The following is a 14,278-nucleotide window of genomic DNA, read 5'->3' as shown; positions in this document are numbered from 1 at the left end:
TGCCGTTAGCGCTACGGTGGTCCACGGTGGTCCACGAATGCCGTACTGTTATCGCACGAGGTTCCCACGATGTTAAACTCCGGTTAACTCTTGCGTCAAGTCGCCCCGTGAAAAGGCCGCTTTAATGGGGATGTCTTGAGGACAGACCGTATTACAGTCAATGAGGTACTGGAGGTACAAGGCGGTATGAAAGTAGATTCCCGTGGGGGCAGCCCGGTGCGGGGCTGAGACGCTGCCGTGTGGGCGGCCCGGTGCGGGGCGGAGACGGTGCTCCGGCGACTGAGGCGGCGTTCTGGCGGCGGTGGCCTGGATCCGGGGCTCGGCCGCGGGCCAGTGGATGACAATGTCGGGAGCTCGCAGGTCACAGGCTGGTGCCTGTTTTCCGGAGCACCCGTTGCAACAGCTGCGTCCGCTGGACTGGAGGGCGGCAGCTTCGACCACCCCCGGGCCGCGGAGCTTGAACCGCGGGACTGACTTACCATCGCCCGGTGGGGTCTCGCCTCGGCGCAGAGGGAGAAGAGGAGGGAAGAGACAGTAACTCTAAGACTTTTGCCTCCATCACAGTGAGGAGGTGTTTGGTGAACTCACTGTGGTTGATGTGAATTTGTGTTTATTGTGTGTTGTTATTATTACATGTATGGCTGCAGGCAACAGCATTTCATTCAGACCGAAAGGTCTGAATGACAAATAAAGGATTCAATTCAATTCAATTCAATTCAGATCTTCCAGGCCTGATCAGGTACATCTGAGGACAGTGTGGAAAGATAGAGGAAAACGTTGCTGAGATGTACGAGTCATTGTTAGACATGGGCGACATGCCGGATGACTAGAAGGCGGCTAATGTTGTTCCTCGATTTAAGAAGGGTTGCAAGAAAAAGCCTGGGAACTATAGACCAGTGGGCATAACATCTGTGGTAAGTAAGTTACTGTAGAGTATTCTGAGGGCTAAGATATATATGCATTTGGATAGACAGGGGCTGATTAGGGATAGTGTCATTAGGGACAGTCAGCATAGTTTTACATGTGGGATATTGTGTCTTACAAAATTGATTAAATTTCTAGAAGCGGTAACCATCAAGGTTGACATTGTCTATATGGACTACAGCAAAGCCTTTGATTCAGGGAGAGCTAGCTACCTGGATACAGAATTGACCATGGAAGGTGGTGGAGGTTTTTTCAGACTGTTTACCTTGAGCATAATATATGATATAACGTTATTTTTTTAAGGTAGACATCCTGCCTGTTGTTTCCATCTTGAATCAAATTCCTGTGAAGTATTCAGTTTTATTACAGCATCTGTTCATTGTTACCGCGCACACATCCTAACGACGGGCAGATTGGTGGATTCATGGGCCACTGCAAATCACTCCTTGTGTGTCGGTGAACAGTAGGATCTGAGTGGAAGAGTAAATTGGATTCATGCAGAGTTACTTTAAATCGATGTTCCAGTCTGAGGAAGGGTCTTGACCCAAAACATCATCTGTCCAATCCCTCCATAGATGCTGCTCGGCCCACTGAGTTCTTCCAGCACTTTGTGTTTTGCTTAAGATTCCAGCATCTGTAATTCCATAAATTGATGCTTGATGGTCAATCCAGAATTGCTGAGCTAAGGGACCAGTTTTCACATTGCATAACACACATGTGTATCATGCTCTATTGGAAGTTCTCTATCCTTTCCAATATGTTAGGGAATGAAAATATAGGGGTAAAATGTCATGTAGAATCAATTGGATGTTAATTGTGATGAAAAAATATTTGCTCACTGATACTTCCAATAGTATGACTCTTTTTTAAGGACAAGACATTGCAATTGTTGATTATGAGGTGATTTAGATGAGATGGAATAAGTAATGCTGTGGGCATGTGAAACATATCTACCTGCAACTGCAACTGCATGCCTAATCACCTCTCAGTTCATTTCCATGCCAAAAATCAAGTGGAAAATCCAGAAGTGTTTATTGAACCTTTCCAATCTTTAAAATAGGCCTGCCTGGAAATTCTATTGAATTATGATGGGGATGTTGGATGGGCTGAGATTCAAACTGCTTCAAATGTTTGGCTTTCTACTACAAGCTGGCAATTGACCAAACTTTTTATAGTCCTAGAATAGAAACATAGAAACATAGAAATTAGGTGCAGGAGTAGGCCATTCGGCCCTTCGAGCCTGCACCGCCATTCAATATGATCATGGCTGATCATCCAACTCAGTATCCCGTACCTGCCTTCTCTCCATACCCTCTGATCCCCTTAGCCACAAGGGCCACATCTAACTCCCTCTTAAATATAGCCAATGAACTGGCCTCGACTACCCTCTGTGGTAGTTATTATATTCTGAAGTTTAGTTCAAGATGGCTTGGAGCCACAGATCCAATAGTGAGAGGGGGATCGGCCATGTTTAGATTGTTAGATAGTATAACATTATATTCTGCATTCTTGCGTATTTATTTCTTTTGCACTACCTAATTTATTCATGTTAGGTATGAGTTGCCTGGATAGCACAAAAAAAGAGTTTTGCTCTGTTTTTCCGTAGAGGTGACAATAATAAAGCAATACCAATTCTAAGTTGAGGTGGCAGAAAGAAATGAGCAGTTGAATAGGGGGTGGGGGTAGTTGTTTCATGGTCAGAGGGGGTTGCCATATCAGGGGCTTCTTCTTCTGACGTATGTCTTTTAGACCTGCAGCTCCGTTGAGGCGAGCCAGGCCAACGTGTCATCGTCCAGGTCAATCAGACCTCGTTCACCATTCGGTGGCCGGTGTTTTGGGCAACTGGTGACTATGTGCTCCACTGTCTGTGTTGGGTCCCCACATTCTCAGGAGGCGCTGTCCACGAGACCCCACCTCTTCATTGCTACTCCATAGCGTCCGACGCCTGTCCTCAAGCAGTTGAGGGTTGTCCACTGCTTTCGGGGCAGGTCCTGGCCAGGAACATACATGGGGTCATTGATGTAATGATGTAGCCTAGATGGTTCCGCTGACTTCCACTGGTCTCTCCAGCTCGTCTTGACCCAGGGGCCTTGTCCTATGACTTAGTCAATTGCAAGTTAAGAAAGAGACAGAGCGTGTGATGAGAATGGTGGTGGGGTGGTGAGGAATGCAGGACAGGTGTTCTGGTCCAGTGCTGTGATTGACCAGAGATTGCTGGAATTGACCAGAGATAATAACTCCAGGAATGTATGAGGAGCGTTTTATGGCTCAGTGCCTGTACTCGCTGGAGTTTAGAAGGATGAGGGGGATCTCTTTGAAACTTACCAAATAATGAAAGGCCCAGATAGAGTGGACATGGAAAATCTAGAACCAGAGGACACAGCATCAGAATAAAACATGTGTTTTTAGAATGGAGATTAAAGGAATTTCTTTAGCCAGAGGATATTGAATCTGTGGATCTCATTGCCATAGAAAGATGTGGAGGCCAAGACATTGGGTATTTTTATAGCAGAGATTGACAAGTTCTTGATTAAGAAGGGCATTAAAGGTCATGGGGAAAAGGCAGGGGAATGGTGTTGAGAAGGAAAAATAGATCAGCCGCGATCAAATGGCAGAGTAGACTCGATGGGCCAAATGGTCTAATTCTGCTCTTGTGTCTTATGGTCTAATGATCTTATGGATAACAAAGTTTAATTTTTTCCAGAAGTTACGGACTGGAATATTGGATTTCTTCCACTTCTGTGTTACTATGGGGAAATTATATCAGGGGGTAACGATAAGCCATGGCCAGAGATTTTCAGCCAAATTTCTCAACTGACTCAGATTTTCATGCCAAATGACTCAGAAAAAAATCATTATTACATTTCCTTTCAGATAAGGTCAAGTTTTATATACTGGAAATTTTGTATTATGCAGTTGAATTACAGGACACACAGTGAGTGAGGGAACCACCGATCGTGATAAAAACTTTGGTCATGTTTAATATCCCATGAACATAAACAAAGTCTTCTCACATTTTCTAGTTATCATCGCTCCACTTTACTCATGACGTAGATTTTATAAATAATAAAAATTATAAATAATAGCCTGATGGTTTTACATTTAATTTTGGCATAATGCTGAATGGATTCACCTGTCTTGAATATATTTTCTGTGAATTGTGACTCACCAAACGTGGACCACAGCTAAGCTTCTTCTGAAACATTTCTTTGGGCAGTGAGCCGATGACTGTCTTCCATTCAAAAGTACACCTCTTTAACGTACAAAAATCAAAAACTCTGCAGATGCTGGAAACTGAAACAAAAATAGAAATAACCAAAGGCACAGAGCAGATGGCAACAGAACATATGGCAATCGATGTTTCATTGAAGCTCAGGAAATCAGCTGAGCTGTTTGTTTGAACAGATGCTGTTTACTTGGCTGAACCTCCCTTGCTTTTCCTTTTATTTTCATCTTGCTTTATCAAATATCAGATGATTTGGGAATACTCCATGAAATGCCAGAAGCAAATACACTAACCCAGAAGCCTCCTTAGTTCTTTCATGTTCAGAACATTTAAATTCTGCACAGTCTGACCAGAGCTGCCCCATGTCCAAATTATTTCAATCCTTTCATTCTTGTACATGATGAACCAGTGTTTCTTAACCTTTTTACCGTTGCAGAACCCTTGAAATAATTTTCATGTCTCAGGGAGCCCCTACATAAAAATTATTATATATTTTTATTAATCTCTTTCTTTCTCTTTCATAAACTTAAAGTTCATAAGGCAAACATAGTATATTTTTCTGATAACTGGTCTAAGCAAAAAATAACTTACATTTTTCTCGAGTTTATTGACAATGCAAAAAAAACAAACTGAAATCAAACTGCTTGTTCAAAACTGAAGCAAATAAAGGCAAACAGAAGAACTAACCTTGGAGGAGAGAGTGAGTGAGAGAAAAAACAACACACATAAACGTATCATAAGCTATCAAAAACATACATAAATAAACTTTTGATAACCTAACAAAAATAAACATAAACATTATTTTAAAAAAAAATTCATATAACAACCCTAAATGATGGGTAAAAATTACTAAATAACGTGGGTGAATGAGGGACTGTACCTGCACGCCAGGAAGCACAGGCAGGACTGATGGAGACCTGGAGACCGTGCATGCATCTGTACTCGAGTGAGTCACGATGATAGACGAATCCGTCACGTACAGCTCCTGTCCACTGACCACTAAAGCCCGTTTCACACTGATGCCGTATAGACGTCGCTAAATATGATGTCGCTAAATATGCTAAATAGACGTAGCTAAATATGCCGTACATGTATCATAAAATTGAGAATATGAAATTAAACACAAAAATGACTCAAAAATGCATTTACATATGATTAGCCTCTTTATCACTATTTCTCTCAGAACCCCTAGCGACCTTTCACGGAACCCTAGCGGTCCGGGGAACCCCAGCTGAGAAACGCTGGGATGAACAATTTCCTTTACCACTGCCCACCTTGGCTGAGCCAACATGTATTTAAAACCGATCAAGCCAGGCCTGCATAACTACCAGAAAGCAATGATATCTGAGAATTCTGTGATAAATGTGGTCTATCCATCAAAATCACTGTCTTATTAGCCCTTTTTGAAGGTATCGGTCGAACATTATTTAAGCTAAGAACATATTTTATAGTAGTTTAATAAGTCAAGCTAAGAAAATATTTTAAACTGTTGGAGGATCCAACAAGTATGAACTAAAAATATAATTAGAACAACATTACCAGCAAATGCCAACTTAAATCAATTGCATAAGGTATTAGACATGAAAGACATTTGAAAATTTAGTGACTGGAATTGTAATATCTACATCATGATAGACACTACTTATGTTATGGCGATATATTGAAGTAATGAAAAGCAAAGGGCACTTCACTTTTGTTCTATTATTATTTAATATATTGCCTAAATATAGCATAGATAAAATTCAGATGAAAGTTGCTGACTGAAAACACAGACTGTTCATTTCCCAACTCAGATGCTGCTCAACATGCTGAGTTCTTCCAGCAGATTGCTTGTTGCTGTGTATAACACAATATGAATCATTTTTTAACATTTTATTTCTTTTTTTGCCAGGAGCCAGAAAACAACTGAAAAAGAAACCTATTACTGCAGTCAAATATTAGAAACAACACTGAAGAAGATAACAGTCTATAAAAATCTGAAGATGCTGAATTAGATTTCCATTACCCTTATCATTATTCTAGCTCAGCGGTTTGCTATATATTTTGTAAACATTTAATGGAAGTTAAAATACCTTGCCTTCAAAGTTTCTAAACATGAAAATAAGGATTTCAAGCCATGTTAAATCTCCCTGAATATTCCTAAAGTAGAGATTCCTCCAGATTATTATTTTGATACATTTATATAGGTATGTTACAAAACGTACCTTCAGCAGCGCTGCAGTTCTGTCACTGCCCGTGTGCGCGACTTTGGCGCCTTTGAGAGGGGGGCGGGATTAATATGCCGTTTTTTCCCAGCCTGTTCAAATCGATTTTTGTCATGCTGCTTTTAAATTCACCGCTACTGCAATGTTCCAAACGATCGCGTTCCACAAAATCCCACTCGCAAGATGATTAAAATGGCCATTAATTTACGGGAATTAAACACTATATTCATTCCATTTGTCCTATAAATTCATGACAATGAGATTTAAAAATCATGTTATATTGTGAATTCTTGTGTGAATTATATTTGGACACTTAGGCTATTTAAAAATGTTAACCTTTCTTAAGAAATTGATAGATGTGTAGATCTAGTAATTGAATTTTGTAATTAGCTACAATTAGGTAACTAACTAATTATATGCTTTAATTTCAGGTCTTCCAAGTAAGATTGTTTCATATTTTTTTCAGAATGCTTCAATCTATAATAACTAAAAATTTCATTCAGTTCTCTTAATTTTTAAGAAAGTTATGGGCTTTTGACTGTCCTTGATCACAGCTTTTAAGTCAAAGGAAAAGCAATAGGGAACAAGATGCTAATTTCCGAGTATGAAAATGGCCATAACCTTTTTAATACTGAAGATATGAAAGTGAATTAGGTGTCAAATTAAACTTCTTTATATGCTTTATCTGATGGGATAAATTGCAGACTTGATTTTTTAAATCTCAAAATTTTGTAACATTGCTAATATATACAAATGTCATTAATTATGGTTATAGAATATTTCTGAAATATTATATATCCATATAATAGTATACAAAAGCATATGAATCATTTACCTGTGGAAATGTTTAATGGGCCAAATTGTGGCTGTGGGGGAAGGGTGGGAGGAGAATCAATGAAATTCAAAATTAAATGGAGAATGGATAAAGTAGATCATTTGCTCATTTTTGGAGCAAAATGTGCGCACCTTTTTCCTCAGATGATCACTCGTTAGCATAAGCATTCCCTCAGAACCTTTTTGTATTGTCCTTGCTGTTGATTTCAGTAACTTCCTAATGTTTATAGCAATGAGAACCTCCTGTTTTCTTTATTTCCCTCATAATTGTGCCTTACATCAAAAAGCACTGACAAGATATGCATGCAATGTTTAAATGTTGCTTATCTTCTCTATTCTATTTCTTAAAGTGAGGTGGCACAGCAGGGCAGAGAAGTGAACTCCAACAGGAGCAGTTATAAAAAGGGGAAATAAGCTCTATTCCAAAAAGAAAAGCTTGGTAATTCATTGAGACTTTTGGAATGCAATGTTGCACTGTGGCTTTTAGTGATTGGGTTCAGTTGAAATCCTTTGAATAATTTTGTTATGCCCTTTGTTTAATTAGGTGCACACTGAATACATTAATCTGAGTGGCACAGACAGTCAGAACCTGGCATAGATAGGGTAGATAGTCAGAACATTTTTCTCGGGATGGAAAAATCTGATACTAGAGAGCATGGCTTTAAGGTGAGAGGGGCCACGTTTAAGGGAGATGTGCGGGGCAACTTTTTTTTTACACAGAGGGTGGTGAGTGCCTGGAACATACTACTGGGGTAAAGGTTGAGGCAGATACGATAGTGGCATTTAAGACATTTTTGTTAATGGATAAGGATTATGTGCAGGCAGATGAGAGGTGATCTTAGCATTATGTCTTAAACACAAACATTGTAGACCAAAGGGCCAGTTTGTGTGCTGTGCTATTCTGTTCTATGTTAAATATAATGAATTTAGGATATGTAAAACGTGTTGCATTAATACCAAATAATTTTTCTTGGTGGAATTCTGTATTTCATTCTCCCCCATGAACTCAATGTGCTTGCATTATAAATATTGTATTAAACACATAATAAAATGTGAACATGAAATGCAAATATTGTAGCAGTAAATCTGTGAACTATGTGATTATATTTCTGAATTTCTTGTGCACAATATATATAAACCCACATTAGTGTTTGGAAAAATGTTTGTTTTCAAAACATTCAGTGTTGCTTCAATGATTCGACCTGTTTCTAATAGTCAGGGCACTGATCGGTTCAGTAGTGCAACTGGAAGAGCTGCTGCCTCACAAATCCTGAAACCTAAGTTCTGTGCTGCACTTCATTGTTGTCCGTGTTGAGTTTGCACATTCTTCCTTGACGGTTTTACATTTCGTCTAGGTGCTCCAGTTTTCTCCCACTGTCCAAGGACATGTAGATTGGGAGGTTACTTGACCACTAAAAATTGTCTGTGGTATAGAGGTGAGTGGTAGAATCCGGGGGAGTAGATGGGATTGTAGGGACAAATAATTACTGGGAAATTTAGTAGGTGAGTTGGATTGCTATGTGACAGAACAAATGATCTCCTTTCTGGATGGTACATTGATATGAAAGGATTTAAGGGATATGGGCCAAATGTGGGAAAATTATGTCTAGGGGCAATTTGGTCAACATGGATGAGTTCAGCGGAAGGAACTGTTTCTGTTTTCTGAATCGATGACTATGCTGAAAGAAATATGTATTTGTATTGATTATCTATCCTTTAATGCTGGGTATGAGCAAGTGCTTATCTCTTACAGTATTTAATCGCAATCTGGATCATGAATTTGCGTTTTCCATGCCCGTTTGTCGCTCCATGAGATTGACCAACTCAGAATTCCTTGAGTGCCCACAGTTAGTGAACGGTTCCCTACACAAACTAAACTTTTGGTATAACAATACTGCAACTGGCTGCTGGACTTCCTGACTGGCAAACTACAGTCGGTTAGGATTGGTCATAACATTTTCTCCACCTGACCCGCAATACTGGTGCCCCTCAGGATTGTGTGCTTTATCATTTGCTCTACTCGTTGTATACCCATGGCTATGTGGCCGAGTACACCAACAACTTGATCTTTATGTTCATCGAAGATACCACTGCTGTTGGCCAGGTCAACAGCAACGATGAGAAACAGTCCAAATTAAAGGTTGAGAAAATGGTGGCATATTCTCTGGACAATTATCTGCCCTAATGTTAACAAGACAGAAGAGTTGGTTGTTGACCTCAGAAGCGGGAGAGTGACCTCAACCTTGTTCTCATCAACAGACCTCCTGTAAAAATAATCGAAAGGTTTAGGTTCTTCGGCATCAATATCATGAACAACCTAACCTGGTCTCTTCACACTGATGTGATCTCAGGCTTCTAAATAGATCTGCCATGTCCACAAGGATTCTCTCAAACTTCTAAAGATGTGCTACAGAAAATATTCTTATGGAAGGCGTCTCAGCCTGGTATGGCAACCACTCTGCTCTTGAACACGTGAACCTGTAGAGAATGGTGAACACAGTCTATTCTATCACAGGCTCATCACTTCCTTCCATCCAGTCTATCTTCACTGTGTACTGCATCAGTAAGACTTAGGAACAGGTTCTACCCACTGCTAACCTCTTTCATAATGCCTTCCTATACATGCTGCCATGTCCACTTACTCTTTTTTCAACCTCAATTTTTTTTTCCATTATTAAACTTTAATTTTTTTGCACTACTATGATTGCACTACACACCTGCTCCATTCCACTGTTTTGCACTCTTCATTGTATTTATTGTTGTATGTATCATTTCTGTACGTATACCATTTACGCAATGAGTTTCTTGTGAACAAGGAATCTTATTGCATCCCTCATGCACAAAACAATAATCTAAATCTGAATCTGAATATAGTGTCATAATACAACATCAGCTATAGTTTTGATTGCCTAACTGAACAACTCTCCATGCTTGTCTGCTGTTTGTGTTCTACAATGAACAACATTTAATAATTGAAAGAAAGACATCAATGTCCATTTAGTTTCCCATCTTAAATCCAGTAATTCCCAAATGAATGAATGAATGAATGAATGAATGAATGAATGAATGAATCTCTTTATTGTCATTGGACATGGTACAACAAAATTTAAATGTCAATCCAACGGTGCGATTCAAAAATATATACATATAAAAAAATTACAGATAAATAACAATAGCAGCTGAGGTATTCGGTGTTGTACAATGCTACAAATCTGCTCTAAATTCATACTCTGACATCTCCCTGATCCGATCCTGATCTCTACCCGATTCACGTTCACCCTCTCTCAGAGGCTATTCCCCATTCTCCTTCAATGCATGCTTCATTCGCCGAGGACCTAAATACCAAACTGCTCTAAGCTTTCTAAACTCATACTCTCCACAAATATATACTTAAACATCCACCATCTCGCTCTCCAAACCCACCATCCCAGATTCCAACGCACACTCCATTCCTCTCTATCCCACACTGTCCCACACCCCAACCCCCACAAAACATCTCTTGAACCCTTGCTCCAACAGAAACTCTAACCTTCAGTAATACACCCTCAAACCTCTTCCAAAACAGTCTCTAACTTGCCCATCGCATATTCCAATCTCCCCCAACCCACGTTCCAATGTACTCTCACACCAACCTCCCCAACACATGTTCTGATCTCTCGCAACCCATGATTGAATCATCTCCAGCACGCCCTCCAGCCTCCTCCAAATAAACCCCAGCCTTCATCAACACATTCTCCATTCACCTCCAACACATGCAACGATCTCTGTTGGCCATTGTTTCTGTCCAATACAAATAATTGGCATGGCAGAGTGGTGCAGCTGGTAGAGACATTGCCTCGTGGCACAAGAGACTTGGGTTCAATCTTAACCATAGGTGCAGTCTGTGTGGTGTTTGCACATTTTCCTTGTGACCATAGGTCTCTTCCAGGTTCTCTCAATTTCAGTCACATTCCAAAGATGTACCTATTGGTAGGTTAATGGGCCACCATAAAATGCCCCTTGTGTGCAGGGGAGTGGCAGAATCTTGGAGCAGTTGATGAGAACATGGGGAGTATAAAAAGGAAATGAGTAGAAGATTAGTATACATGGGTGGTTAATGATCAGTGTAGGCTCAAGGACCTATTTCTGTGGTGTAGGTCTCAATGACTAAGTACAAATTTCCACCAAGCCATACACTATTTCAACTTCTGCCAACACATGCTCTGATCTCAATTGTGCTATGTTTCAATCCCTTTCAACACACATTCAATTTTTCATGTATCCCTGATTTGCTCATAACTTCTACCCATTCCTCCCCTTCCTTGAAAGATAGCTCTTCAACCACAGTAGGTGGAACATCTGCCACTAAAACCCCTCCTTCACCACCATCCAGGGACCAAAACAACCCTTCCTGATGTGACTAAGATTCACCTGCACCTCCTCCAACATCACCTACTGAATTCAGTGCCTACATTCCAATGGTATAAACATTAAATTGTCCAATTTCAAGTAATACCCCCCTTACTCCCCATTTCCCTTGCCTCCAACACCACCCCAGTACACACACTTATCTACCACCATCTCCCAGCAGTCAGCTCACCCTGCTCCATTTTCCTACTCCATGTGCACATCTCCAATCCCCGAGTCCCATATTTCCTTTTAATCCTTCCCTCCTCTTTCCTCTTCTACCCATATCCCTCTCTCCACCTTTATATTTTAACCTCCTAATTTTTGCTGATCTGACACCCCTTTGTCTCCTTTTCACCTCTAGGCTTTGTTACTTACTCCACCCACCTGTCATTCAGCACCATCACCTCTATCCACCTATCACTTGTATAGGAAGGAACTGCAGAAGTTGGTTTAAACCAAAGATAGACACAAAATGCTGGAGTAACTCAGCGGGACAGGCAGCATCTCTGGAGAGAAGTAATGGGTGACATTTCGGGTCGGGACCCTTTTTCAGACTGAGAGGCCCGGATTCAAGAAGGGTCTCGACCCAAAACATCACCCATTTCTTCTCTCCAGAGATGCTGCCTGACCCGCTGAGTTGCTCCAGCATTATGTGTCTAACTTCCAACTATCAGACAGTAATCTTCCGGTATCCTAATTAATGTTGTTGAAGGGTTCTGACTAAGTGCTGCAGTCCAATTTGTCATTGGTACAATAGACAATAGACAATAGGTGCAGGAGTAGGCCATTCGGCCCTTTGAGCCAGCACCGCCATTTAATGTGATCATGGCTGATCATCTCCAATCAGTACCCCGTTCCTGCCTTCTCCCCATATCTGCTGACTCTGCTCTTTAAGGGCCCTATCTTGCTCTCGCATGAAAGTATCCAGATGACCTGCCTCCACCGACCTCTGAGGCAGAGAATTCCACAGACTTACAACTCCCTGTGAGAAAGAATGTTTCCTCATCTCCGTTCTAAATGGCTTACCCCTTATTCTTAAACTGTGGAATTCTACACACTGCTGCCAGTGATGCAGAGAGTGAATGTTTAGGGTGGTCTTTGGGATGTTGTTATTCTCAATGCTATGGAGGTTCACTCATCCTTGGAGAACCTTCTATCATGGTTCTATCCTCTTGCCTTGTAAATAGTGCAAAGGCGTTGGGAAGGTAAGATGTGGGAGTGCAGCCACTAAATTTATGTTGCTGGTTGAGATGTGTTTCCTATCAGTGGTGATCAGAAAAATTGACCTAGAACAGCATTAATAATCATCTGAAAAGTGAATGAGTTAAAACAAGCCGGTTTTAATTAGTTCATGCTGGTCTTCGGACATTTAGGTGAACTGAACTAAACCCAGTCAGAGTGTAGGCAAGGCAACCATCCCATAACCTCACGACTGGAACAACCAGGATGTACAAGAAATTAGGGTATTAGCCATTTACATGATGTAACATAAGATGCGTGCATGATCATGCACAAATGGACACGATGGCTCAAGATGTTGAACGTGTAGTACGTGACCCGAGTAATGGAACTACATGCAAATTATATATTCTATTTAACTTTATATATTCATTTATCCAAATTAATCAGAGATAAGGAAGTGGGGTGGGAGATTGCAATCTTCATGTGGTCAGCCCTGTTTCGACGAATGCAATCAACCTGGCGTGCACAATCAAATAAGATCAAATAGAACAAGTTGTCCTACAACTTTAGGCTGTGCACGCCATACGCAAGAAGAAGAGATAAGGAAGTCTGTAAAAAAAGGTTTTTACTGTAGTGTGGGGAGCATTTTTGTCATCAAATGAATGACTGCTCATGTAATAAGGTTTTCGAAAGACAAAAATGCTTTCCACATGGATTATTTAGCTTCTTCAGCAGGATTGAGGACTGAAAGTTCCAGGTATAAAATGAAGATGAAGAGAATTAAGACTGACATGAGGAAAATCTTTTTGAACAATATTTGATTTGGATTGTGCTCTTCTTTTTATAGGACCAAAATGATTCACTGCTTTTTTTTAGCTGTAAATAAACTTCATTGAGAAAATTGTGACTATGATTAAGATATACTATTCACAAAGGACTGTAATTTTAGCTCCAGAGTATTCATTATCGTGTGAGTGAGCCCCATACTGCAATTTTAACCAATTGAATATGTAGCTCTGAAAATAAGTAATGTCCAAATTTAGTGCTATGGTCACAGGCAATGGAGTCTACTCATGAATGCTACTGCAAAACCTTTGAAAACAAACGTAATCCTGTAAAGAAATTGTAAAATGGGTTTCCGCTGTGCATAATAAATTCAGAAATGTAACCAAATAGCCTGCAGTTACAAATACATTCACACATCAGACCACCTACAGGGTATTCCTAGTTTGTCAATATCCTACTCCTCAGTAATTTGTCAATATAATTACGAGTTGAAAAACAAAATATATTTTACTATGTCAAAAGCTATGCAATTAGGTTTAACGTTTTCTACGAATGAGGGGAAAAAAACACACAACTTCTACATTTATTAATTAAACGCATTCAATGCGTGTCTAAAAAACGGGAGAATTAATATTTGCCATCAAAATCTTAATGCTGATTATTTGCTATCTTTTAAGCAGGGCTCACATCCCCTTTTTATGACTGGCCACAAACTATGTTGACTTCTGCCTCA

At 40.2% G+C, this 14,278-nt stretch overlaps 1 protein-coding gene across 2 annotated transcripts in view; it reads left to right on the top strand.

Annotated features, from left to right (window-relative positions):
- Positions 1-8,258, top strand: part of tfpi2 (tissue factor pathway inhibitor 2) — a 75,951-nt gene extending 67,693 nt beyond the window's left edge. Inside the window, exon 5 of one of the 2 annotated variants that reach the window (XM_033042695.1) lies at positions 6,042-8,258. In XM_033042695.1, the coding sequence (XP_032898586.1) occupies positions 6,042-6,091 (50 nt within the window). In that variant the 3' untranslated portion in view covers positions 6,092-8,258. The remainder of the gene's footprint in view (positions 1-6,041) is intronic. The other variant, XM_033042686.1, reaches the window with a different exon arrangement.
- The last annotated feature ends 6,020 nt before the right edge of the window (positions 8,259-14,278 follow it).

The sequence above is a fragment of the Amblyraja radiata genome, chromosome 2, assembly GCF_010909765.2.
Source record: "Amblyraja radiata isolate CabotCenter1 chromosome 2, sAmbRad1.1.pri, whole genome shotgun sequence".
NCBI lineage: Eukaryota > Metazoa > Chordata > Chondrichthyes > Rajiformes > Rajidae > Amblyraja > Amblyraja radiata.
This window is presented reverse-complemented; position numbering and strand designations above follow the sequence as displayed.